The sequence below is a fragment of the Nicotiana sylvestris genome, chromosome 7 (genome assembly GCF_000393655.2).
Source record: "Nicotiana sylvestris chromosome 7, ASM39365v2, whole genome shotgun sequence".
Classification (NCBI taxonomy): domain Eukaryota; kingdom Viridiplantae; phylum Streptophyta; class Magnoliopsida; order Solanales; family Solanaceae; genus Nicotiana; species Nicotiana sylvestris.
The window spans coordinates 128,927,392-128,952,519 of NC_091063.1; the positions used below are offsets into that span (position 1 = coordinate 128,927,392).

A 25,128-nucleotide genomic window follows, 5' to 3' on the forward strand; every position below is an offset into this window, starting at 1 on the left:
TGAGATAAAGTTGAGAGAGAAGGGGATTCAGGGGCAGCGGAATTTGGAAATGAGGCTAGGGTTAGGGGTCTTTTGAATTAAAAAAGCAAAGATGGTTGTTGGTTGTTGATCTGAATGATCAATGACCTGGATCAAAACGACCGAGTGGGCGGGTTATGAAGATGGGTTTGGGTCGGATTAAAGCAGAATTGGGTCCGGGGTTCAAATGGTTTCAATTGAGTTCAATTGGGGTCAGAATTAGGCTATATCGAAATGAAATTGGGCTAACATTTAAATAGCCAATTTTCCCTATTTAATTTACAAAAAATAATAAATTAATTTTTGGAAATAAATTAAAGGTACCAAAATGATTTATATCACATAATTAACTATTTAAAAATACCAGACCTAATTTTTATGAATATAAATGTAATTAATCTTAAAAGAGGCTAATGTTGTAATTATATACTATTTAACTTTAAAAATATTAAAGGACTTTGTAAAAATATGCAAAAATTATATTACCTATATTTTAGCATAAACATGAGAATCCAATAAATGAATCACCAAAATGATAATTTTGGAAATAATTATTGGGTTTTGATGGATAAAATAGGGAAATAAATCGATTTAAAAATCTTTAAAAATTAAGAAAAAATAATAAAACATTAGGCCATATATAGTTACACATCCGTGGGCGGAGGATGCCGATGGAGACTTTTCAAGAACGGGCGCAATATCTAGGGTCGGGTGTGTGGTACGTTTGTGCAAATGTTTACGTTTGATATGGCTGCGGGAACTAGAGCATAACTGCTCCTGCCGAGATGGCCATTGCTTGCTGGCTTACCTACGAATAAGCAATACAAGCATATATTGTGCATAAATTTAAACATGATGCAATTTCTCGTCAGACCATGAGGATTGTCTTCGGATGATTAGAATGACGTCCTTAGATCATGATGTCCTGGGCCATGAAGCGTGTAATAAAGGATTTGCAGGCCATGAAATGATGCTCTTGGGCTATGAGGATGATGCCTCTAAACCATGATGCCTTTGAATAATGATATGCAAAACATTAAAAGGGGTCCTCAGGCCATGACACGGCGTTCTCGGGGTATGAAAATGGTGCCTCCGAACAATGACACCTTCGGATAATTTGGTGATCTTTCAGCCCATGAGATGCAATAGGTGGCGATCTTTTAGCCATCAAGTGTAGAGATAGCGATCTTTCAGCCATGCAAATGTAGAGGTGGCGATCTTTCAGCCCATGCAAATGAAGAGGTGGCGATCTTTCAGCAATGCAAATGTAGAGGTGGCGATCTTTCAGCCATGCAAGTGGCAATCTTTTAGCCATGTAGAATGAAGAGGTGGTGATCTTTCAGCCATGCAAATATAGAGGTGGTGATCTTTCAGCCATGCAGAATAAAGAGGTGGCAATCTTTCAGCCATGCAAATGTAAAGGTGTCAAACTTTCAGCCATACAGAATGAAGAGGTGGCGATCTTTCAGCCATGTAAATGAAGAGGAGATGATCTTTCAGCCATGCAAATGAAGATGTGGCGATCTTTTAGCCATGCAAATGTAGAGGTGGCGATCTTTCATCCATGCAGAATGAAGAGGTGGCGATCTTTCAGTCATACAGAATGAAGAGGTGGTGATCTTTTAGCCATGCAAATGTAGAGGTGGTGATCTTTTAGCCATGAAAATGTAGTGGTGGTGATCTTTCATCCATGCAAAATGAAGATAAAGAGGCGATGTTTCAGCCATGTCAATGTAGATGGAGACAATGTTTAGTCTCGGAAGGCAGAATGGTAGCCTCATGCAATGCAGAAAATGCAGATGGAGACGGCGTTTAGTCTAGGAAGGAAAAATGGTAGCCTTATGCAAGAAATAAAGTAGCAAACGGTAACAAAGCTTTCTTAGTTGATAGTAGGTTGCGATATTGTGACTGATGGGGACATTGTGCCACACAGAATATCACCGGCGTGCGTGGATAGCAAATGTTGGTAAGTTCAATAATTCAGAGAATTGTATTCCTGAACAGTGTTTGTCTTGTGAGTGTATAGCATGTCTGATGCTTTCGTAATCTAAGTGCTTGCATCCAAAGAAAAACTGTGAGTTTTTTAAAGGGGCGAGGTTAGTTCGTATCCTTGCTAGCTCTGCTTGATCTTCTCGGCTTCGATCTGGTGATACTGTATGTATCATTGGGGTGGCGATGCTAAACAGGGCAATTTTAGTAATAAACATGCATGATTTTGTAAAATATGACATAAGTATATAATTAAGAAACAAATTTTAGATGAACTGACGATGGTGACGTGGTTCAAGACATTGCAACCTCTTTTGCTGTGGAATTTTGAGGGTCCTCCTCAAAATTCTTCCCCAGTTTAATGGGTTAATGTTTCTGACTGTTGCTTGTGATGATTGGCTGAAATAACTTCGGAATTTTGAGGGTCCTTCTCAAAATTCTGCCCCAGTTTCCAATTGCAGGGGGGAATGAAAATTTTATTGAATTATGACCGAACCCATAGGGCTGCCTAATTATCCCCTCTTAAACGGGAATCAGGTCAGGAATAGTTCAATTTACATCATATAGAAAAGCATAAAGATTACACATAGTAACGTTTGACTACATCTGAGTTGATAGGCTTTGGCCAGACTTCTCCGTCCATTTCTGCGAGTATGAGGGCTCCTCTTGTCAGAACTCGGTGAACCATGTATTGACCTTGCCAGTTGAGAGAGAACTTCCCTTTGGCTTCATCTTGATGAGGAAATTTTTTTTTAACACCAGCTGCCCTGCTGTGAACTGTCTCGGCTTGACTCTTTTGCTGAAGGCTCTGGACATTCTGTTCTGATAGAGTTGACCATGGCAAACTGTGTTCATTCTCTTTTTGTCTATAAGGGCCAGTTGCTCATAACGACCTTTTACCCATTCTGCGTCGTCGAGCTCAGCTTCTTGTATGATCCTTAGGGAAGGAATATCTACTTCGGCAGGAATGACTTCCTCTGTACCATAAACCAGCATATAGGGGGTTGCCCCAGTCAATGTGCGGACTGTGGTGCGATATCCCAATAGAGAGAATGACAACTTCTCAGGCCACTGCTTATGCTTTTCTATCATTTTCATTAGTATATTCTTGATATTCTTGTTGGTGGCCTCTACGGCCCCGTTCATTTCAGGTCTGTAGGCTGTAGAATTCTTGCGTCGGATCTTAAAGGTTTCACACATAGCTTTCATCAAGTCAATGTTGAGGTTGGAGCCATTATTAGTAATGATTGACTTTGGAATCCCGAATCGGCAAACGATGCAGTTGCGGACAAAGTCTACCACGACTTTCTTGGTTACTGCTCTGAAAGATGCTGCTTCGACCTATTTGGTAAAATAGTCGATTGCTACCAAGATAAATTTGTGTCCATTGGAAGAGACGGGCTCGATTGGTCCAATAACATCCATCCCCCAAGCGGTGAACGGCCATGGTGAGCTTGTTGTTAAGCTCAATTGGAGGTACCTTTATTATGTCTGCATGTATCTGGCAACGATGGCATTTCTGGACATATTGGATGCAGTCTGTCTCTATAGTCATCCAAAAGTAACCAGCTTGGAGTATCTTCTTTTCTAAGACAAAACTGTTCATATGCGGACCACAGGTCCCAGCGTGAATTTCTTCTAGTATCCTGGATGCTTCCTTTGCGTCGACACACCTTAATAGACCCAAATCAGGAGTCCTTCTACACAGGATTCCTCCGTTGTGAAAGAAATTATTGGACAACCTCCTAAGTGTGAGTTTCTGAGTAGAATTTGCAAGTTCTGGGTATTCGCCTTTTTCCCAATATTCTTTGATATCATGAAACCAAGGTTTTCCATCTGCTTCTTCTTCAACATGGGCGCAATAAGCTAGCTGATCATGGACCTTTACTGGAATAGGATCAATGAAGTTTTTGTTTGGATGTTATATCATGGATGATAGGGTAGACAATGCATCGGGGAACGCATTCTGGACTCTGGGAACATGTTGGAACTCCATCTTCGTGAACCTCTTTCTAAATTCATGTACATGATGCAGATACGGTAGTATCTTGGAGTTCTTGGTTGCCCATTCTTCTCGTACCTGGTGTATAAGCAATTATAAATCTCCAATCACTAGCAACTCTTGAATGCTCATGTCAATAGCCATATTGAGCCCTAGGATGCAGGCTTCATACTCGGCCATGTTGTTGGTGCGCGAGAATCTAATTTTGGCGGACACCGGATAATGCTAATCGGTTTACGATACGAGGACTGCTCCTATGCCAACTCCCTTGAAGTTTGTTGCTTCATCGAAAAACATTCTCCAAACGTCATAGGATTCTTCAATATCTTCTCCAATGAATGATACCTCTTCATCAGGAAAATACGTTTTCAGGGGTTCGTATTCTCCATCCATGGGGTTCTTAGAAAGGTGATCTGTTAGTGCCTGTCCCTTCATTGCCTTCTAAGTTACGTAGACAATGTCAAATTCACTCAACAAGATTTGCCACTTGGCTAGCTTTCCAGTGGGCATGGGCTTCTGAAAGATGTACTTCAGAGGATCCATCTTTGATATAAGATATGTAGTATAGGTACAGAAGTAGTGCCTCAACTTCTGAGCTACCAAAGTCAAAGCACAACAGGTGCATTCTAATAGAGAATATTGAGCCTCGTACGGGGTGAACTTCTAACTAAGATAATAGATGGCCTGCTCCTTCCTCCTTGCTTCGTCATGCTGCCCCAGAATGCAACCGAAAGCTCCATTCGATACTGCAAGGTAGATTAATAAGGGTCTACCTGGCTTAGGTAGGACTAAGACTAGTGGTGTTGACAGGTATTCCTTGATTCTGTCGAAGGCTTTTTGGCAGTCATCAGTCCATTTGGTAGCGGCGTCCTTATTTAACATCTTAAAAATTGGCTCACAGATAACTGTAGACTGTGCTATGAACCGGCTGATATAGTTAAGTCTTCCCAAGAAACTCATTACGTCCTTCTTGTTTTTTGGTGGTGGCAACTCTTGAATAGCTTTGACCTTTGATGGATCTAGTTCTATTCCCCGGCGAGTCACAATAAACCTAAGTAGTTTTCTGGCAGGAACCTCAAATGCACACTTTGCGGGATTTAGTTTCAGGTTGTGCCTTCGCAATCTATTGAAAAACTTCCTCAAATCTTTCATGTGATCAGTAGCCTTCTTGGACTTGATGATAACATCATCTACATACACCTCAATCTCCTTGTGTATCATATCATGGAAAATGGTGGTCATGGCCCTCATGTAGGTGGCCCCTGTATTCTTTAACCCAAACGGCATCATCTTGTAACAATGCATTCCCCACGGCATAATGAAAGTCATTTTCTCAGCATCTTCTTCATCCATCTAGATCTGATGATACCCAACAAAACAATCTACAAATGATTGTAACTCATGCTTGGCGCAATTATCAATCAGGATGTGTATATTTGGCAAAGGGAAGTCGTCTTTCGGACTGGCCCGGTTGAGATCCTGGTAGTCTACACAGACTCGGAACTTCCCATCCTTCTTTGGTACTGGCATGATGTTGGCTAACCATGCGGGGTATTCTACTACCCTGAGAACCTTAGATTTGACTTGCTTGGTGACTTCTTCCTTGATTTTCAGACTCATATCAGGCTTGAATTTTCTGGGTTTTTGCTTTATCAGCGGATATGTCGGATCGGTTGGCAATTTTTGAGCCACAATAGACATAATCAGGTCAGTCATATCAACATACGACCAGGCGAATATGTCCTCATATTCTCTTACAAATTCTATGTATTCCTTCTTTTCTAATGGCAATAAGTGGACATTGTTTCGTGTTTCTTCTCCCAGGTTGACAATCTCAGTCTCATCCAGGTTGGAGTTATGTTTTTTCTCAAAATTCTCAACCTCCTTAACCATCTCTTTTGGTATGTCATCTTCCTATGAATCTATGTTCGTTTGTTGCGTTATCTCGTTGCATGTCACAGTCATTGGTTCATCAAGATAAGTAAGAGTAATGATGTGTAAGTAAAGTAGTGAGAGAAAAATAATAATGAGTGTCGATTCATAAGAAAAGTCAAAATGTTTTGATAAATTGCATAATTATTTTGAACATTGGAGATCTTATTGTAGGAATTGAAAACATGCGAGGAATAAAAATCTTTTAGTAAATAAGACAGTGCTTGTTTTAGCCTTGCTACCCTGAGGCTCGTCGGGCTCTGGACATCCTGATGGTCCAGTTATTGAGGCGTGCCCCTATGCTTACATCCCGTATGGAAGGGCCTTCCTCCCCTTTCTCCTCGAAAACAATACAACAATCCATGTCATTGTCTTCTAGGAACAAGTTCTTCACCGCTGCCAGTGCTTCCTCTTCTTCTGACCCATAGATAACATCGGCCGGTTGGAAAGTTTGCTATAAATGTGGTATTGGCTGCTCTAGCGGATAGTAAGGACCGCGCCATGGTGGCGACCAGTTGTTGAATTCTTCCCAAGTGTACTTGTATCCCAGATCGAAAGTGGTGCCGTGTTTCTTGAGTTTTTTTGGCTTAGCGATTCCTTGGAGATTTTTTCCGAGTCCTTTGCTAGGTTTGTACCCACTCCAATTCAGTATACTCTCGATCTTGTTATCCCACCATTTGCCTTTATCAACAGCATTTACCCGTTCGATGTGATGGTAAGTCTCTCCACCTAGCTTTCTTCTTCCCTTGATTGACGGAATGGTCTGGAGACTGTTTATAGGGTTGCTACCGTCGCTGTGAGTGAGCACCTCCTGCTGATTCCATTCAAATTTTATCGCCTGATGTAGTGCCGATGCTACGGCCCCAGCAGCATGAATCCATGGCCATCGCAACCGCAGATTATGAGATGATGGCACGTCTATCACTTGGAAATCAACATCGAACTAAGTTGGCCCCATTTGTAAACACAGACTAATTTTCCCAATAGTGGACCTCTGGGAACCGTCGAAGGCTTTCACATTTATGGCACCATCCTTTATCTCATGCATTCCCTTACCCAACTTCTTGAGTGTTACCAGCAGACAAATGTTGAGACTAGAACCCCCTTCGATCAAGATCCTAGTGATAAAGTAGTCCTCGCATTGCACAATGATGTGAAGTGCTTTGTTGTGACCCAGCCCTTCAGGTGGCAGCTCATCCTCATGAAAAGTAATTTTATGACTTTCCAATAAATGTCCTACCATGTTGGCCATTTCCCTGCCAGTGATGTTGCTTGGCGCGTACGCTTCACTGAGCACCCTCAACAGAGCGTTCTTGTGTTCCTCAGAATTTTGTAGCAAAGCAAGGATGGAAATTTGCGCCGGTGTTTTTTTCAACTGGTCGATGACCAAGTATTCCTTGGCCTGTATCTTTCTCCAAAGATCTCTTGGACCTGTCTCAATGATGGGTGACCGGTAAGAGGCCTACTTGCTTGACTCAGCTAGGTGTTCCGGGGTATAGACCCTACCAGTTCTCCTCATACCCTGTGCGACAACAGTTTCCTCCAACCTAACCTTGCCTTTCCTCCTTGCCTCGGCTGTGTAGTCCCATGTTTTAGCCTTTGTATGGAATGGTGTCATGGTCGACATCGCCATTGGGATCGGCGTGGGTATCTTCACTCCGAATGGAGCGTGTACCTTGGGTAGTAAAACTGCAACTTCGAATGGTGTAGGTGCATTTGTTGGAGACACGAATTTGACCTCAATTAGCGTTGGTATCTTTGCAGATGGCATTCTTTCAAACTCAAGTAGCATGGACATATTTACCTTAGTGTCCCCAGAGGGCTGCATCTAGACTACAATCGGATTAAGAGTAATTATTGGCTTTTTTGGGTGTTCACCCTCTACGATCAACTCGATTGATCCCTCAGGATCCCAATCATACTCTATTTCAATCATGTGAACACCTCCATCCTTGTGGTCTGGAAGAGGATTATTGCGGACATTCGGAGCGGGTTCCTTCGCCACAATAACATTATTGTCAATCAAAGCCTGGATCTTATCCTTCAAAGAACAACATTCGTCGATGGTGTGCCTTTTTATGCCGGAATGGTATGCACAGGATTTGTTTGGGTTAACCCACTAAGAGGGGTTCTCAGGGGTTGCAGCAGGGATGGGGGTAACATAACCAGCAGCTTGGAGTCTCTCGTACAACTGGTCAATAGGTTCAACAATGGTTGTGTTTTGTGTAGGAGGTCTGCGGTCAAAATTTGGTTGAGGTCTAGGGAAGTTTTGGCATGCGGGAGGTGATTGGTAGTGGGATGGTTGAGTATTGTAGGCTTGGTAAACATGTGCGAGTTGGGAATATCTAGGTGAAGTAGGCTGATATGTGGGAGGCAAAGGTGATTGATAAGTGGGTGGTGGAGTTTAGTAGGAGGGTGAGGTTGTTTGGTAGTTCGGAGTAGGCTGATATGTGAGTGGAGGAGTTGGGTAACTTTGGTATTTGACAGGAGATTTGGTTCTCTGTGTAACCATTACGGCTCCTACATCCTTTTTCTTAGATACACCACCAGATTGCAAGGCCTTATTGGTAGCTTGCAAGGCCTCGAAGTTCGTAACTATACCACTTTTGATGCTTTCTTCGATCCTTTCACCCAGCTTGATAATGTCAAAAAATTTATGGCTCTCAATCAACATTAGCCTTTCATAATACTACAGGTCCTGAGCCCAGACAAAGAATTTGTTCATTTTGTTCCTCCTCTAAGGCATGTCTAACCTTAGCAGTTTCGGACCTCAAGCGAGTAGCATACTCACGAAATGTTTTTGTGGGCTTCTTCTTTAGATTCTGAATGTAGAACACGTCGGGTGCATTCTCCATGTTGAACCTAAACCTGTCCATAAAGTCGGAAGCTATGCCTACCCAGCTCGACCCTTTTGTTTGGATATTGGCTAATATACCAGGACAAAGCATCTCCTTTCAGGATCCTCATGAAAAGTTTCAAGCGAATTCTCTCGTCTTTCCCTACTCCAACCAGCTTGTCACAGTACATTCTCAAATGGACCCTTGGATCGCCTATACCATCAAACATTTCGAACTTCGGAGGTTTGTACCCCTTGGGCAGTTCGACATCAGGCTGTATGCAAAGATTTTCTTGAATCCGGCTAGTCAATTTTTTAAGTTCCTCAGCTAGGTTCCTGATGAGCGAGTCTTTATCATTAGACTCGGTTGTTTTTGAGATGGGTTGGGTGGAATGTGGCATAGTCTCCACATGGACGGGGGTGTTATGGTGGGTGTGGAAGTGGGTATTTGTGGAGTTTTGGGGTTCTGGGATGAACAGGGGGGTTTTGTTTGAGGTATAGCAGATGTTGCAGTGGTGGTGAGGAGCGGGATGGTTTTGTTGCTTTGGGATGTTCTATGGAGTTGTAGGGTTGTGAGCGTTTGGGAAATTGATATCTGGAGTAGTGAGGGAAAATGACAAATTTTCCAGATTCTGGACATGATCAAGTTCTTCTTGAAATTTCAGCAGTTCTTGTTCAAGTTGGGGTGCATTTTCCTTAGGGACTAGAATACCATGACCATGAGTGACCTCTATCCGTTCAGTTGAGTTTTCCTTTCTAGCGTTGTTCAAATCTTCCATCTTCCCTTTGTTCTTGTTTTTGATAGGACTAAGAGGATGAGTGGGTGGATGGCCCCTAGATCTCATGGAAAAAGATGATGTTGCCAGAGTGCACGAACTAACCTTCGGGGAGGGGAATAATAAAAACAAAGACAAAAATAAAAACAAAAGGTAACCAAGTTAGTGAGGATTATAATAGGGGTTTCAATATTTAAACACATAGTGCAAGAATGTAAATCGTGTCCTAATTTGGGGACCTCTTTGTGCCCGAGGTAGGCCTAGCGACAAATTGATTTGGAGAACTTAGAATACTAAATGCCTCATTTTATTGATAAAATGTAGACGAACCCCAAATCGACATTAAATAACAGGAAATAAAAGTCACTAATGGCCATTAGCCTTATTACATTTCATTAAAAGAAAAACTCCTATCTACTTGGTCCCAGAAGGACCTTCCCCAGATCCTCTTGCATAGTTGGTTATATTTGACCTGTACCTCGGACCTTTCATCTATGATCCTGTGGCCCCTAGCAAACCCTCACTGGCCTAGACCATCGTGATTATCTTCCAACCAGCCTAAATAGTAGGGAGCACAACCAGCATGGTATCTGTCTGGCTCGATGGTATCTCTCCCCATGACGATCTTGCAGTGCCACATATGCTGAGCTTGGCACTTATAAGGACTATTATCAGCATGGAAGTCAGCCGGAAAATGACTAATCTTGTCAACCCTGGGTATAACCTGCTTCTTACCAGCTTGCCTCATAACCTGGAGAGGGACATAAGGGTATGTTCCTCTCAGACCGATCAATATTAGAAATGGTGTATCCCTAGATCGGGCGATGAATTCCTCGGTCAGAAACCACTCGAACATCCATTGTACCTAACCCTCGGTTAGATTATCAAATGGCTCTACCCATCCCTTGGCGTCTTCTGGCTGAGCGAACATGCTGGGCATGTAATTCATTTGCCTCGGATGATGGAAGGCTATATGATCATCCCAGTCCCTTCTATGAATCTCTTATCGGAATTCACCCCTTTGGAGATGTTCCATGACCCAGAGCTGAAGCAGCAAATTGTAGCCTTCGAAGTGTTTGGCTCCCTATTGATATTTCTCTAGGGCTCAGTATATTTCCGCAATGATCATGGGCACAATGCCGAATGGTTGCCCGCCAATTCCTTCCATTAAGGTCTTAGTTACCATAGCCAGTCTGGTGTGGATTCTTGCTTTCTTCATTGGAAACACGATCAATCCCAGGAAACAAAACATGAATACAAAGACCCTTCGGTGAATATACCATAATGATGTGATGGCGAACTCGTCAGGATAGGTACGGTAGGATTTGCTGTGACCGTACCTCTCATACAAATAGTCAAAAGGGATATATGATTCTTTCAGACATGTCAGTTCTGGATTCTTCTTCAGACCCATCATTTTGAGAAAAACCCTACCCTTGCGGTTCTCAGACATTAACAAACCCGGAGTTTCCCATGCTATACCAGCCAATCCTCCTATCTCTTCTAGAAAAGGTATCATTTCAATGTCCCCGAAGCGGAATACGAACCTCTCACAATCCCAGAACAGAGTAGCAGCTTCAATGATCTTGTTGTTGGGTTGGATTTCCAGCAGAGAAGGTAGTTTTCCCAAATATTTCTGGACAAGATTTTGATCACAAGAGTGAAGATCCTCCCACCAGCTTAGCAATTTTGGGTGGATGTTGGTGACCATGCCGAATCTGGGGACTTCGTGCCTCATATTTCTGCAAGACAAATAAGGTTAGGCCATTACCCTCACCACACTCGGCTATTTAATATCAACAATTGGCATAAAGAATTTAGTTCTCCAAATAAATACACAGAACGTGGTGATGTCCGTTTAGGTTTAGGGAAACCCAGTGGACTTTGGACAAGGCTATCTTAAAGAGTAATTATGCGGACAACATAACTGACTCGGCTAGGTTTGACCATGATGCATGCATAGTTTAAACAGAGTAAGGTTTCTATGGGGTTTTAGACTGGTACTCTTGAGCGGACAACTCAAGGGGGAAAGGCACGAAACTGTCAACTGCACCGTTGATTGACTGGTTTTACCGCAAATACGCCTTTTCCGGATTTAGGGGTGATAATATCGGAAGAGTGCAACCACTTATTATAAGCGTTGCTATGGGATTTGTTTGGCACGAGTGAAATATGATGTTGAGCATGATTATGCAATAATTAAAAACATGTTGTCACGTATTTGCACGTTTAAGAAAGCAGTAAATACAACAGCTTCATAATTTTAAAGCAAGAGTAAAGGAAAGTAGTAGAGGAAAGAAACAAAACGACAAGTCAGTTTTGCAATCGAAAAGGGGAATTGAATTCTTAAAGGAATTAAACAAGTAATTGCACATAAATTCACAATAATAGTCTGAAATGGTAAAAGCCTAAAAGTCCCCAGTAGAGTTGCCATGCTATCGCGCCCCCTTTTTCTCACGAAATCGAATTTATGACATTTGGAAGGACAACTTGTTCCTTTTGGGAACTGGGTTTTTGCATTTGAAGAGTCGCCACCTAATGATTAAGGTGCATTAGGACACCAATAGAGATTCAATTCTAAGTTTGTTTAGGTAACCAAAGATTGGGTAAGGGCTTGAAATTATCCCAAGGGGAAGGTGTTAGGCACCCCTCAAGATCCACTAATCTGGTTCCCGGCCAGACAGTTATTGTGAATTTAGGGTGCAATTAAGATATAAGCAGATAAGGCTCAAATAAGAGCGGATTTCAATGCACAAAAGTTTGAAAGTAAACAAAGTTTGAAAGAGCAATTAAAAGAGCTTATTTTAAATAAGGAGTTACAATGCTTAAAAAAAGAAGGGGGAAATAAAGAAAGGGGGTCCTACGTTTACAAAAAATATGGATCACATCAATGAAATACCCGATAATCACTCCTCAAAAGAGGGGTTACACATGGCATTAGCGCACCGGTCATCATATCCATATCTACCCTTCCCACCCCGTTAAGGTATTATAGTGCGGATTGGTCTCGATTACTATTGCATACTATTACCCGTCACATTCCTATCAGTCCCGGAGGCACTTAGGACTACTATTCCAAAAGGGAGAGGATATTAGGCTGATTGGTTTCAAAGGATAAAAATCTAAGGTGACATATAAAAAATGATAATATGGCATATAAAAGGGAAGCATGTAAATAGAGAAAAGGCTCATGTATACCTCCTCAAAACAAAAGCACATAACTAGCATGACTTGCACATACTTTTTAGGTCTAATTTAAAGAACATAAATATGAGGGAAGTTAATTGTTGAGGCAGATTAGTTTATCTCATAACTCAGATAAGAAGTCTGAATCAGTCCTGCCTATTGGTTGTAACAACTAACAAAGGCGGATTCAATTTTACAGTTATTACTCTAAATCTTGCCTAAGTGTTTAGACGGGGTCCTATAGACATGATATCTACTTAATTCAGAAGGTGGTGAAACAGTGATAACTCAAAACGTACTTCTTGAAATCCTATAGGCATGCTTTCTAAACCTTGTTGAAACTAAGGGAACTATTAAATAGAGGTTAAGAATAGACGAATTTAAAATTAGACTAGTTCCAAATTCTGTAGATGATAGTATCTACTATTGCTGACTCTAATGCACATGGGCATGATATCTAACATTGAATGTGAATGGAACGACTCAAATTTATTTAAGAACCCATATAGGCATGATTTCTATGTGTTACTCATTTCAGCATGATGCTGGGTTATAACTAATTGGGCCCTAAAAAACATGATATCTAAACGGTGACAAATGTGCAGAATTTTAGACAATCTCTATATGAAGGTTATCTAGATGTGATGTTGAATAAGTAAGTCCTATAGACATGGTTTCTAAATGCGATTTGAATAAGTAGAGAATGCAGTCCTATAGGCATGTTTTCTACCCTTAAGCATGCATAATTTCCCAACCCTTTTTTCTTTAGCCAGCCCCAAATGTTCATTACAAATTATTACAAACCAGGAATAATAAATTACATCAGAAAAAGTACAAAGAAAAGTTACAACCAGAGGAATCCTGATTCATGACTTCCTCTCTGAGTTATGAGATAAACCAACTCAAAATACCATTGATCCAAAGACTTTCTCAGCCTCGAGTGTGTCAGAGTTCCCTAAGGACCTCAATAGGACCCCGGGCAGTGCTCACACCCAAGTTTCATAACTAGAATAGGGACAAGTGCAGTGTGTAAATGCCAACCCTCATATATCCAAGTTTAGAGAGAGCTCATGGGTCCCAAGGCAAGGCTCACATGTGGGGGGCAGAACATAAGTCTAAGAAAAGAGTGAAAAGTGCAGAAAGCGAGTTCTAAGAACTTAGGGAATAAAGGAGAGGGAAAGGGTGAGGGGGGTCAGCCATTAACACTTCAAAGAATTGATAACTTCACACAAAGGGGCAGGGGATTGCGAATCCATTGCAAGGGGGCCTATATACTTAAGCATGGGTTAATTTTGGGCATGCACAGCAATAGGGATTGATGTCATGCTTGTAAATCAACCAGAACACACAACATATAAAGGTAACAAGGAGGTTATGATCTTAGGAGGATCAAGTTTGGATCATGCTCAGCAATATTCAATGTTGTCATGCCCCAAACTAACTACAAGTATTAATCACATTGGGGTAGGGATTTGGGATTCATAATACATTTATTCAGAACAAGAGAGAGGAAATTACAGCATGCTAAATAATGGTGCTGAATTAAATACAAGCAGTAGGCAGACAAGAATGCAAAATCAGTAAGTAAGCATCATGTTGTTGGTGCTGGAAAACATAATTAGAACATACTAGTCAAAGAAGCAAAGTGCAGTAAAGAAAAGTAGCAGGACTTCGAAATATAGCCTTGGCTTTCAGCCGGCTAAACAGGCAGTAGCATAAGTATTAGTAAGACAAGAGAGAGTGTTTGGGTATAAGTGTGAGTTCAAAACTAAAAGTGTTCGTGTTTTGAAAGAGAAGAAGTAACGGGTATTTATAGTTTTTTGAAAACAAGTAAGAAAAAGGTAATAAGATACAAACATGGAAACAATCATGTCAGAATCAATTATACAAGTGAATGTCCTTAATTAAGGGGTCACTTGCTTGACGGCAGTGACATGTTCGAAATAAGGAAAGCAATCAATTAAAAAGCAGGCTGAAAGTTTCTATAAAAGAAGTAGTAAAATAACAAGTAAGAAATTTGAGTTTAGGTACAGAGATACTCTAATTTTGGAAAGGATTCAGTAAGGCAAAATAGGAAAGAAATCAATTAACTTTAATAGGCGAGTGAAATCGGAATCTCACAAAGGAAAAGTTTAAACTTAGTCACGAGTTTGAAAATTAGTCAAAGAAGGAGACTCAGCCTATAAATAGGGTGCATAAACGTTATAAATGTAAGGCTAGGCCTATTGGCAAGAAGAAATAGCACGCAATAGTAGCACAAAGATTCAGTAGATAGCAACATTCGAAGCATGATAGTCCAGTAGGTCAAGTAGTGAAGAAAATATAGAATATCAAAAGCATGCGAAGGTCTCACAGTAGTAGGTGAGGAAAACCCTTTAGGGTTTCGAGCATATTTGAGTTTTAGAGAAGATAGAAACCTAGCAATCCGAAGAAACACACAAAGGGAGCAAAAGATTTCGAAATAAAGATCTTCAAATTGAGTCACACACTTAAACGAATAGTCTCAGGCCCAAAACCCTGGGATTTTCAACAATATGAGAGTTTTAAAAGAGAATAAGAAAACAAATCGGATAAAACTCAGGCAAACAAACATTCGTTTAGTAAATAGTTAAAAGAAATTAGGGGTTTTAACATGCAAACTCAGATAGAAGAACGATATAAGCAAACATAGCCAAACATGTCAAAGAATCAGAGAAACATTTTGAAATAACATAATAGAAACCTTAATCAGAAAGATAAGGGGTTTCAAAAGCAGAGTTTTAAAAGAAAATTTGAGAAAAACACTTAGAAGTTTAGAGCAAACATAGATCTGAAACAGATCTAAAAAGAAATCGAAGGAACCTTAAAGACTAAGGTTTCAGAAAAACCCCAAGTGGTGAGAAAGGCTTTGAAAATCAACGATCTAAGCATGAGAGCCAAGAGTCTGACTCGAATAGCCATGGCTGGCAGGAGAAAAAGTCAGAGACGACTGAAGAACAGTCATGAGCTGCAATTGAACAAGCCAGGACCAAGCTCTTTCGAGATCTAGCCTCGAGATCATAATAATCGAGCACGAAGAAGCCATGGGAGGTGGATATAGGTCTCCGATGACTTTAGGAACCATAGATTTGGGAAGGTATTAGGGTTGTAGTTGATGGCGGCGGCTAGGATTCCAGAGGATTTGAGAGAGAGTTGAGAGAGAAGGGGATTCCGAGGCAGCGGAATTTGGAAATGCGGCTAGGGTTAGGGGTTTTTTGAATTAAAAAAGCAAGGATGGTTGTTGGTGGTTGATCTAAAGGATCAACGGCCTGGATCAAAACGGCCGAGTGGGCGGGTTATGAAGATGGGTTTGGGTCGGATTAAATCAGAATTGGTTCGGGGGTTCAAATGGTTTCAACTGAATTCAATTTGGGTCAAAATTGGGCAATAATCGAAATGAAATTGGGCTAACATTTAAATAGTCAATTTTCCCTGTTTAATTTACAAAAAAATAATAAATTAATTTTTGGAAATAAGTTAAAGGTACCAAAATTATTTATAGAATATAATTAACTATTTAAAAATACCAGACCTAATATTTATGAATAAAAATGTAATTAATCTTAAAAGAGGTTAATGTTGTAATTATATACAATTTAACTTTAAAAATATTGAAGGACTTTGTAAAAATATGCAAAAATTATATTACCTATATTTTAACATAAATATAAGAATCCAATAAATGAATCATCGAAATGATAATTTTGGGAATAATTATTGGATTTTGATGGATAAAATAGGGCAATAAATCGATTTAAAAATCTTTAAAAAATAATAAAACATTTGAACATACCTATATATGCATACATATGCTATTTTGAAAGTATTTTTCATATTAAAATATACTGGAAAAAATTGGTTATCAACAGCTGTCCCTCCTTACCCGTGAAGGATGAAAGAGTTATCGGGTAAAGATATGATGGCCAATTTTGACCGAATAAAATGGTTCGAGCTGCCTACATATCCCTGGTCTTACAATAATTAGGCCATATGTAGTTCCGCATCTGTGGGCGGAGTATGCCGATGAAGACTTTTCAAGAACGGACGCAATATCTAGGGTCGGGTCTGTGGTAGGTTTGTGCAAATGTTTAGGTTTGATATGGCCGCGCGAACTGGAGCATAACTGCTCCTGCCGAGATGGGCGTTGCTTGCCGTCTTACCTGTGAATAAGCAATACAAGCATATATTGTGCATAAATTTAAACATGATGCAATTTCTCGTCGGACCATGAGGATAGTCTTCGAACGATTAGAATGACGTCCTTAGACCATGATCCTGGGCCATGAAGTGTGTAATAAAGGATTCGCGGGCCATGAAATGATGCTCTCAGGCTATGAGTATGATGCCACCAAACCACAATGCCTTTGAATAATGATATGCAAAAGATTAAAAGGGTTCACATGCCATGATACGGCGTTCTCGGGCAATGAAAATGGTGCCTCCGAACAATGACACCTTCGGATAATTTGGCGATCTTTCAGCCCATGAGATGTAGTAGGTGGCAATCTTTCAGCCATGCAAATGTAGAGGTGGATATCTTTCAGACATGTACATGTAGAGGTAGCGATCTTTCAGCCATGCAAATGTAGAGGTGGTGATCTTTCAGCCCATACAAATGAAGAGGTGGTGATCTTTCAGCCATGCAAATATAAAGGTGGCGATCTTTCAGCCATGCAGGCGGCGATCTTTCAGCCATGCAGAATGAACAGGTGGCGATCTTTCAGCCATGCAAATGTAGATGTGGCAATCTTTCAGCCATGTAGAATGAAGAGGTGGCGATCTTTCAGCCATGCAAATGTAGAGGTGGCGATCTTTCAGCCATGCAAATGTAGAGGTGGCGATCTTTCAGCCATGCAACTGAAGAGGTGACGATCTTTTGGCCATGCAAATGAAGAGGTGACAATCTTTCAGCCATGCAGAATGAAGAGGTGGCGATCTTTTAGCCATGCAGAATGAAAAGGTGGCAATCTTTCAGCCATGTAGAATGAAGAGGTGGTGATCTTTCAGCCATGCAAATGTAGAGGTGGCGATCTTTCAGCCATGCAAATGTAGAGGTGGCGATCTCTCAGCCATGCATAATGAAGATAAGAAGGCGATCTTTCAGCCATGCGAATTTAGATAGAGACAGTGTTTAGTCTCAGAAGGCAGAATGGTAGCCTTATGCAATGCAGAAAATGCAGATGGAGACGGCGTTTAATCTCGAAAAGCAAAATGGTAGCCTTATGCAAGAAATAAAGCAGCAAAAGGTAACAGAGCTTTCTTAGCTGATAGTAGGTTGCGATATTGTGACTGCTAGGGACATTGTGTCACACGGAAAATCACCGGTGTGCATGGATAGCAAATGTTGGTAAGTGCAATAATTCTGAGAATTGTATTCCTGAACAGTATTTGTCTTGTGAGTGTATAGCATGTCTGATGCTTTCGTAATCTAAGTGTCTGCATCCAAAGAAAAACCGTGAGTTTTGTAAAGGGGGGGCGGTTAGTTCGTATCCTTGCTAGCTCTGCTTGATCTGCTCGGCTTTGATCTGGTGATACTGTATGTATCATTGGGGTAGCGTTGCTAAATGGGGCAATTTCAGTAATAAATATGCATAATTTTGTAAAATATGACGTAAGTATATAATTAAGAAACAACTTTTAGATGAACCGACGACTATGACGTGGTTCGAGACATTGCAACCTCTCTTGCTACGGAATTTTGAGGGTCATCCTCAAAATTCTTCCCCAGTTTAATGGGTTGATATTTCTAACTGTTGCATGCGATGATTGGCTAAAAGCACTTCAGAATTTTAAGGGTCCTTCTTGAAATTCTGCCCCAGTTTCCAATTTGCGGGGGGGAAATGAAAATTTTATTGAATTGTGACTGAACCCATAGGGCTACCTACGTATCCCCTCTTAAACAGGAATCAGGTAAGGCGTAGTTCATTTTGCATCATATAGGAAAGCATAAAGATTACACATAGTAACGCTTGACTGCATCTGCGTTGATAGGCTTTGGCCAGACTTCTCCGTCCATTTCTGCGAGTATGAGGGCTCCTCCTGTTAGAACCCGGTGAATCATGTATTGACCCTGCTAGTTGGGAGAGAACTTCCCTTTGGCTTCATCTTGATGAGGAAAATTTTCTTTAATACCAGCTGCCCTGGTGTAAACTGTCTCAGCTTGACTCTTTTGCTAAAGGCTGTGGACATTCTGTTCTGATAGAGTTGACCATGGCAAATTGCATTCATTCTCTTTTCATCTATAAGGTCCAGCTGCTCATAACGACCTTTTACCTATTCTACATCGTCGAGCTCAGCTACTTGTATGATCCTTAGGGAAGGAATTTCTACTTCGACAGGAATGACTACCTCTGTACCATAACCAGCATATATGGGGTTGCCCCAGTCGATGTGTGTACTGTGGTGCGATATCCCAATAGAGCGAATAACAACTTCTCATGCCACTACTTATGCTTTTCTATCATTTTACTTAGTATCTTCTTGATATTCTTGTTGGTGGCCTCTACGGCGCCGTTCATCTGAGGTCTGTAGGCTGTAAAATTCTTGTGTCGAATCTTGAAGGTTTCACACATAGCTTTCATCAAGTCACTGTTGAGGTTGGAGCCATTATCAGTAATGATTGACTCTGGAATCCCGAATCGGCAAACGATGCGGTCGAGGACAAAGTCTGCCATGACTTTCTTGGTTACTGCTCTGAAAGATGCTACTTTGACCCATTTGGTAAAATAGTCGATTGCTACCAAGATAAATTTGTGTCCATTGGAAGCGACGGGCTCGATTGTTCCAATAAAATTCATCCCCCAAGCAGCGAACGGCCATGGTCAGCTTGTTGTTAAGCTCAATTGGGGGTACCTTTATTATGTATGCATGTATCTGGCAGCGATGGCATTTCTGGACATTGGATGCAGTCCGTCTCTATAGTCATCCAAAAGTAACCAGCTCGGAGTAACTTCTTTGCTAAGATAAAACCATTCATATGAGGACCACAGGTCCCAGCGTGAATTTCTTCTAGTATCCTGGATGCTTCCTTTGCATCGACACACCTTAATAGACCCAAATCAGGAGTCCTCCTATACATGATTCCTCTGTTGTGAAAGATATTATTGGACAACCTCCGAAGTGTGCATTTATAAGTAGGATTTGCAAGTTCTGGATATTCGCCTTTTTTCCAATATTCTTTGATATCATGAAACCAAGGTTTTCCATCTGCTTCTTCTTTAACATAGGCGCAATAAGCTGGCTGATCATGGATCTTTACTGGAATGGGATCAATGAAGTTTTTGTCTGGATGTTGTATCATGGATGATAGGGTAGCCAATGCATCGGGAACTCATTCTGGACTCTAGGAACATGTTGGAACTCCATCTTCGCAAACCTCTTTCTCAATTCCTGTACATGATGCAGATACGGGAGTATCTTGGAGTTCTTGGTTGCCCATTCTTCTCGTACCTGGTGTATAAGAAAGTATGAATCTCCAATCACTAGCAACTCTTGAATGTTCATGTCAACAGCCATCTTGAGCCCTAGGATGCAGGCTTTATACTCGGCCATGTTGTTGGTGCACAGGAATTTGAGTTTGGTGGACACCAGATAATGCTGACCGATTTCTGATACGAGGACTGCTCCTTTGCCAACACCCTTGAAGTTTGCTGCTCCGTCAAAAAACATTCTCCAACCGTCATAGGATTCTGCAATATCTTCTCTTATGAATGATACCTCTTCATCAGGAAAATACGTTTTCAGGGGTTCGTATTCTCCATCCACGGGGTTCTTAGCAAGGTGATCTGCTAGTGCCTGTCCCTTCATTGCCTTCTGAGTTATGTAGACAATGTCAAATTCACTCAACAAGATTTGCCACTTGGCTAGCTTTCCAGTGGGCATGGGCTTCTGAAAGTTGTACTTCAGAGGATCCATCCTTGATATGAGATATGTAGTATAGGCACAGAAGTAGTGCCTCAGCTTCTGAGCTACCCAAGTCAAAGCACAACAGTTGCATTCTAATAGAGAATATCGAGCCTCGTACGGGGTGAACTTCTTGCTGAGATAATAGATGGCCAGCTCTTTCCACCTCGTTTCGTCATGTTGCCCCAGAACGCAATCGAAAGCTCCATCCGATACTGCAAGGTAGAGTAATAAGGATCTACCTGGCTCAGGCAGGACTAAGACTGGTAGTGTTGACAGGTATTCCTTGATTCTGTCGAAGGCTTTTTGGCAGTCATCAGTCCATTTGGTAGCGGCGTCCTTCTTTAACATCTTAAAGATTGGCTCACAAATAACTGTAGAATGTGCTATGAACCGGCTGATATAGTTAAGTCTTCCCAAGAAACTCATTACGTCCTTCTTATTTTTTGGTGGTGGAAACTCTTAAATAGCTTTGAACTTTGATGGATCCACTTCTATTCCCCAGCGACTCACAATAAACCTAAGTAGTTTTCCGGCAAGAACCCCAAATGCACACTTTACGGGATTCAGTTTCAGGTTGTACCTTCGCAATCTATTGAAAAATTTCCTCAAATCTTTCATGTGATCAGTAGCCTTCTTGGACCTGATGATAACATCATCTAAGTACACCTCAATCTCCTTGTGTATCATATCATGGAAAATGGTGGTCATGGCCCTCATGTAGGTGGACCCTACATTCTTTAACCCAAACGGCATCATCTTGTAACAATACATTCCCCATGGCGTAATGAAAGTAGTTTTCCCAGCATCTTCTTCATCCATCTAGATCTGATGATACCCAACGAAACAATCTACAAATGACTGCAACTCATGTTTGGTGCAATTGTCAATCAGGATGTGTATATTTGGCAAAGGGAAGTCGTCTTTCGGACTGGCCCGGTTTAGATCCCGGTAGTCGACACAGACTCGGAATTTCCCGTCCTTCTTTGGTACTGGCATGATGTTGGCTAACCATGCCGGGTATTCTACTACCCTGAGAACCTTAGATTTGACCTGCTTGGTGACTTATTCCTTGATTTTCAGAATCATATCAGGCTTGAATTTTCTGAGCTTTTGCTTTATCGGAGGACATGTCGGATCTGTTGGAAATTTGTGAGCCACAATAGACATACTTAGGTCAGTCATATCATCATACGACCAGGCGAGTATGTCCTCATATTCTCTTACAAATTCTGTGTATTCCTTCTTTTCTGATGGCGATAAGTGGACGCTGATTCGTGTTTCTTTGACATTTTCTGCATCTCACAGGTTGACAATCTCAGTCTCGTCCAAGTTGGACTTAGGTTTATTCTCAAAATTCTCAACCTCCTTAACAATCTCTTCTGGTATGTCATCTCCCTCTGTATCTTTGTTCATTTGTTGCATTGTCCCGTTGCATGTCACAGTCATTGGTTCATCAAGATAAGTAAAAGTAATGATGTGTAAGTAAAGTAATGAGAGAAAAATAATAATGAGTGTCGATTCATAAGAAAAGTCAAAATGTTTTGATAAATTGCATAATTATTTTGAACATTAGAGATCTTATTGCAGGAATTGAAAACATGCAAGGAATAAAAATCTTTTAGTAAATAAAACAGTGCTTGTTTTAGCCTTGCTACCCCGAGGCTCGTCGGGCTCTGGACGTCCTGATGGGCCAGTTATTGAGGCGTGCCCCTCTGCTTACATCCTGTATGGAAGAGCCTTCCTCCCCCTCCTCCTCGAGAACAATGCAACAGTCCATATCATTCTCTTCTAGGAATAAGTTCTTCACCGCTGCCAGTGCTTCCTCTTCTTCTGACCCATAGATAACATCGACCAGTTGGAAAGTCTGTTTTAAATGTGGTATTGGCTGCTCTAGTGGATAGTAAGGACCGCGCCATGGTGGCGACCAGTTGTTGAATTCTTCCCAAGTGTACTTGTCTCCCAGACCAAAAGTGGTGCCGTGTTTCTTAAGTTTTATGGGCTTAGCGATTCCTTGGAGATTCTTTCCAAGTTCTATGCCAGGTTCATACAGTATACTCTCGATCTTGTTATCCCACCATTTGTCTTTGTCAACAGCATTTACCCATTCGATGTGATGGTAAGTCTCTCCACCTAGCTTCCTTCTTCCCTCGATTGACGGAATGGTCTGGCAACTGTAAATAGGGTTGCTACCATCGCCGTGAGTAATCACCTCCTGGTGATTACAGTCAAATTTTACTGCCTGAGGCAGTGCTAATTCTACGGCCCCAGCAGCATGATCCATGGCCATCCCAATAGCAAATTGTAAGATACTGGCACGTCTATCACTTGGAAATCAACATCGAACCAAGTTGGCCCCATTTGTAAACACAAACTAATTTCCCCAATAGTGGACCTTTGGGAACCATCGAAGGCTTTCACATTTATGGCTCCATCGTTTAACTCATGCAGTCCCTTGCCCAACTTCTTGAATGTTACTGGCAGATAAATGTTGAGACTAGAACCCCCGTCGATCAAGATCCTGGTGATAAAGTAGTCCTCGCATTCCACAGTGATGTGCAGTGCTTTGTTGTGACCCAGCCCTTCAAGTGGTAGCTCATCCTCATAAAAAGTAATTTTATGACTTTCCAATATTTGTCCTACCATGTTGGTCATTTCCCTGCCAGTGATGTTTCTTGGCGCGTACTCTTCACTCAGCACCCTCAACAGAGCAATCTTGTGTGCCTCAGAATTTTGTAGCAAAGCAAGGATGGAAATTTGCGCCAGTGTTTTTTTCAACTGGTCAATGACCGAGTATTCCTTGGCCTATATCTTTTTCCAAAGATCGCCTGGACCTGTCTCAATGATGGGTGACTGGTAAGAGGCCTCCTTTCCTGACTCAGGTAGGTGTTCCAGGGTATAGACCCTACCAGTTCTCGTCATACCCTGTGTTGTAACAGTTTCCTCGAACCTAACCTTGCCTTTCCTCCTTGCCTCGGCTGTGTAGTCCCATGGTATAGCCTTTATATGTAATGGTGTCATGGTCGACATCGCCATTGGGATCGGCGTGGGTATCTTCACTCCGAACGGAGCGTGTACCTTGGGTGGCAAAACTGCAACTTCGAATGGTGTAGGTACATTTGCTGGAGACATGAATTCGACCTCAATTAGCGCTGGTATCTTTGCAGATGGTGTTGTTTCAAACTCAAGTAGCACGTATATATTTACCTCAATGTCCCCTGAGGATACATCTGGACTACAATCGGATTAAGATTAACTATTAGTTTTTTTGGATCATCACCCTCTGCAATCAACTCTATTGATCCCTCGGGATCCCAATCTTCCTCTATTTCAATCTTGTGAACACCTCCACCCTTGTGGTCCGGCAAAGGATTATTGCGGACATTCGGAGCGGGTTCCTTCGCCACAATAATCTTATTGTCAATCAAAGCCCGGATCTTATCCTTCAAAGAACGACATTCGTCGATGGTGTGTCCTTTCATGCCGGAATGGTATGCATAGGATTTGTTTGGGTTAACCCACTGAGAGGGGTTCTCAGGGGTTGCAGCAGGGATGGCGGTAACATAACCAACAGCTTGGAGTCTCTCGTACAACTGGTCAATAGGTTCATCAATTGTTGTGTATTGTTTAGGAGGTCTGCAGTCAAAATTTGGTCAAGTTCTAGGGAAGTTTTGCCGTGCGGGAGGTGATTGGTAGTGGGATGGTTGAGTACTGTAGGCTTGTTAAACATGTGCGAGTTGGGAATATCTGGGTGAAGTAGGCTGATATGTGGGAGGCAGATGTGATTGATAAGTAGGTGGTGGAGTTTGGGAGGAGGGTGAGGGTGCTTGGTAGTTCGGAGTAAGCTGATATGTGAGTGGAGGAGTTGGGTAACTTTGGTATTTGAGTGGAGATTTGGTTCTCTGTGTAACCATTACGGCTCCTACGTCCCTTTTCTTGGACACACCACCAGACTGTAAGGCCTTATTGGTAGCTTGCAAGGCCTCGAAGTTCGTAACCATACCACTTTTGATGCTTTCTTCGATCCTTTCACCCAGCTTGATAATGTCAGAAAATTTATGGCTCTCAATTAACCTTAGCCTTTCATAATATTGCGGGTCCTAATCCCGGATAAAGAATTTGTTCATTTTGTTCCTCCTCTAAGGCAGGTTTGACCTTAGCAGCTTCAGACCTCTAGCGAGTAGCATACTCAGGAAATGTTTCTGTGGGTTTCTTCTTTAGATTCTTAATGTAGAACACATCCGGCGCATTCTCCGTGTTGAACTTGAACTTGTCCATAAAGTCGGATGCCATGCCTACCCAGCTCGACCCATTTCTTTGGATCTTGGCTAATATACCAGGACAAAGTATCTCCTTTCAGGCTCCTCATGAAAAGTATCATGCGGATTCTCTCGTCTTTCCCTACTCATACCATCTTGTCACAGTACGTTCTTAGATGGACCCTTGGATCGCCTGTACCATCAAACATT

The 25,128-nt window shown here is 41.6% G+C and overlaps 1 protein-coding gene across 1 annotated transcript; it reads right to left on the reverse strand.

Annotated features, from left to right (window-relative positions):
* Positions 1-2,676: 2,676 nt before the first annotated feature.
* On the reverse strand, positions 2,677-5,230 carry LOC138873767 (uncharacterized). The gene is made up of 6 exons (XM_070152245.1): positions 4,694-5,230; positions 4,248-4,450; positions 4,014-4,087; positions 3,681-3,894; positions 3,488-3,552; positions 2,677-3,167 (listed from the first exon to the last, which is right to left on the reverse strand). The coding sequence occupies exons 1-6, from the start codon at positions 5,228-5,230 to the stop codon at positions 2,677-2,679; spliced, it is 1,584 nt and encodes a 527-aa protein (XP_070008346.1).
* Positions 5,231-25,128: the final 19,898 nt, after the last annotated feature.

Coding starts and splice junctions, on each gene's coding strand:
- LOC138873767 (XM_070152245.1), bottom strand. CDS start 5,230: ATGATACACAAGGAGATTGAGGTGTATGTAGATGATGTTATCATCAAG. Junction 3,553..3,680: donor CCTGATTTGGGTCTATTAAG/GTGTGTCGACGC, acceptor GGATGACTATAG/AGACAGACTGCATCCAATAT. Junction 3,168..3,487: donor TACATGCAGACATAATAAAG/GTACCTCCAATT, acceptor AGAATTCTACAG/CCTACAGACCTGAAATGAAC.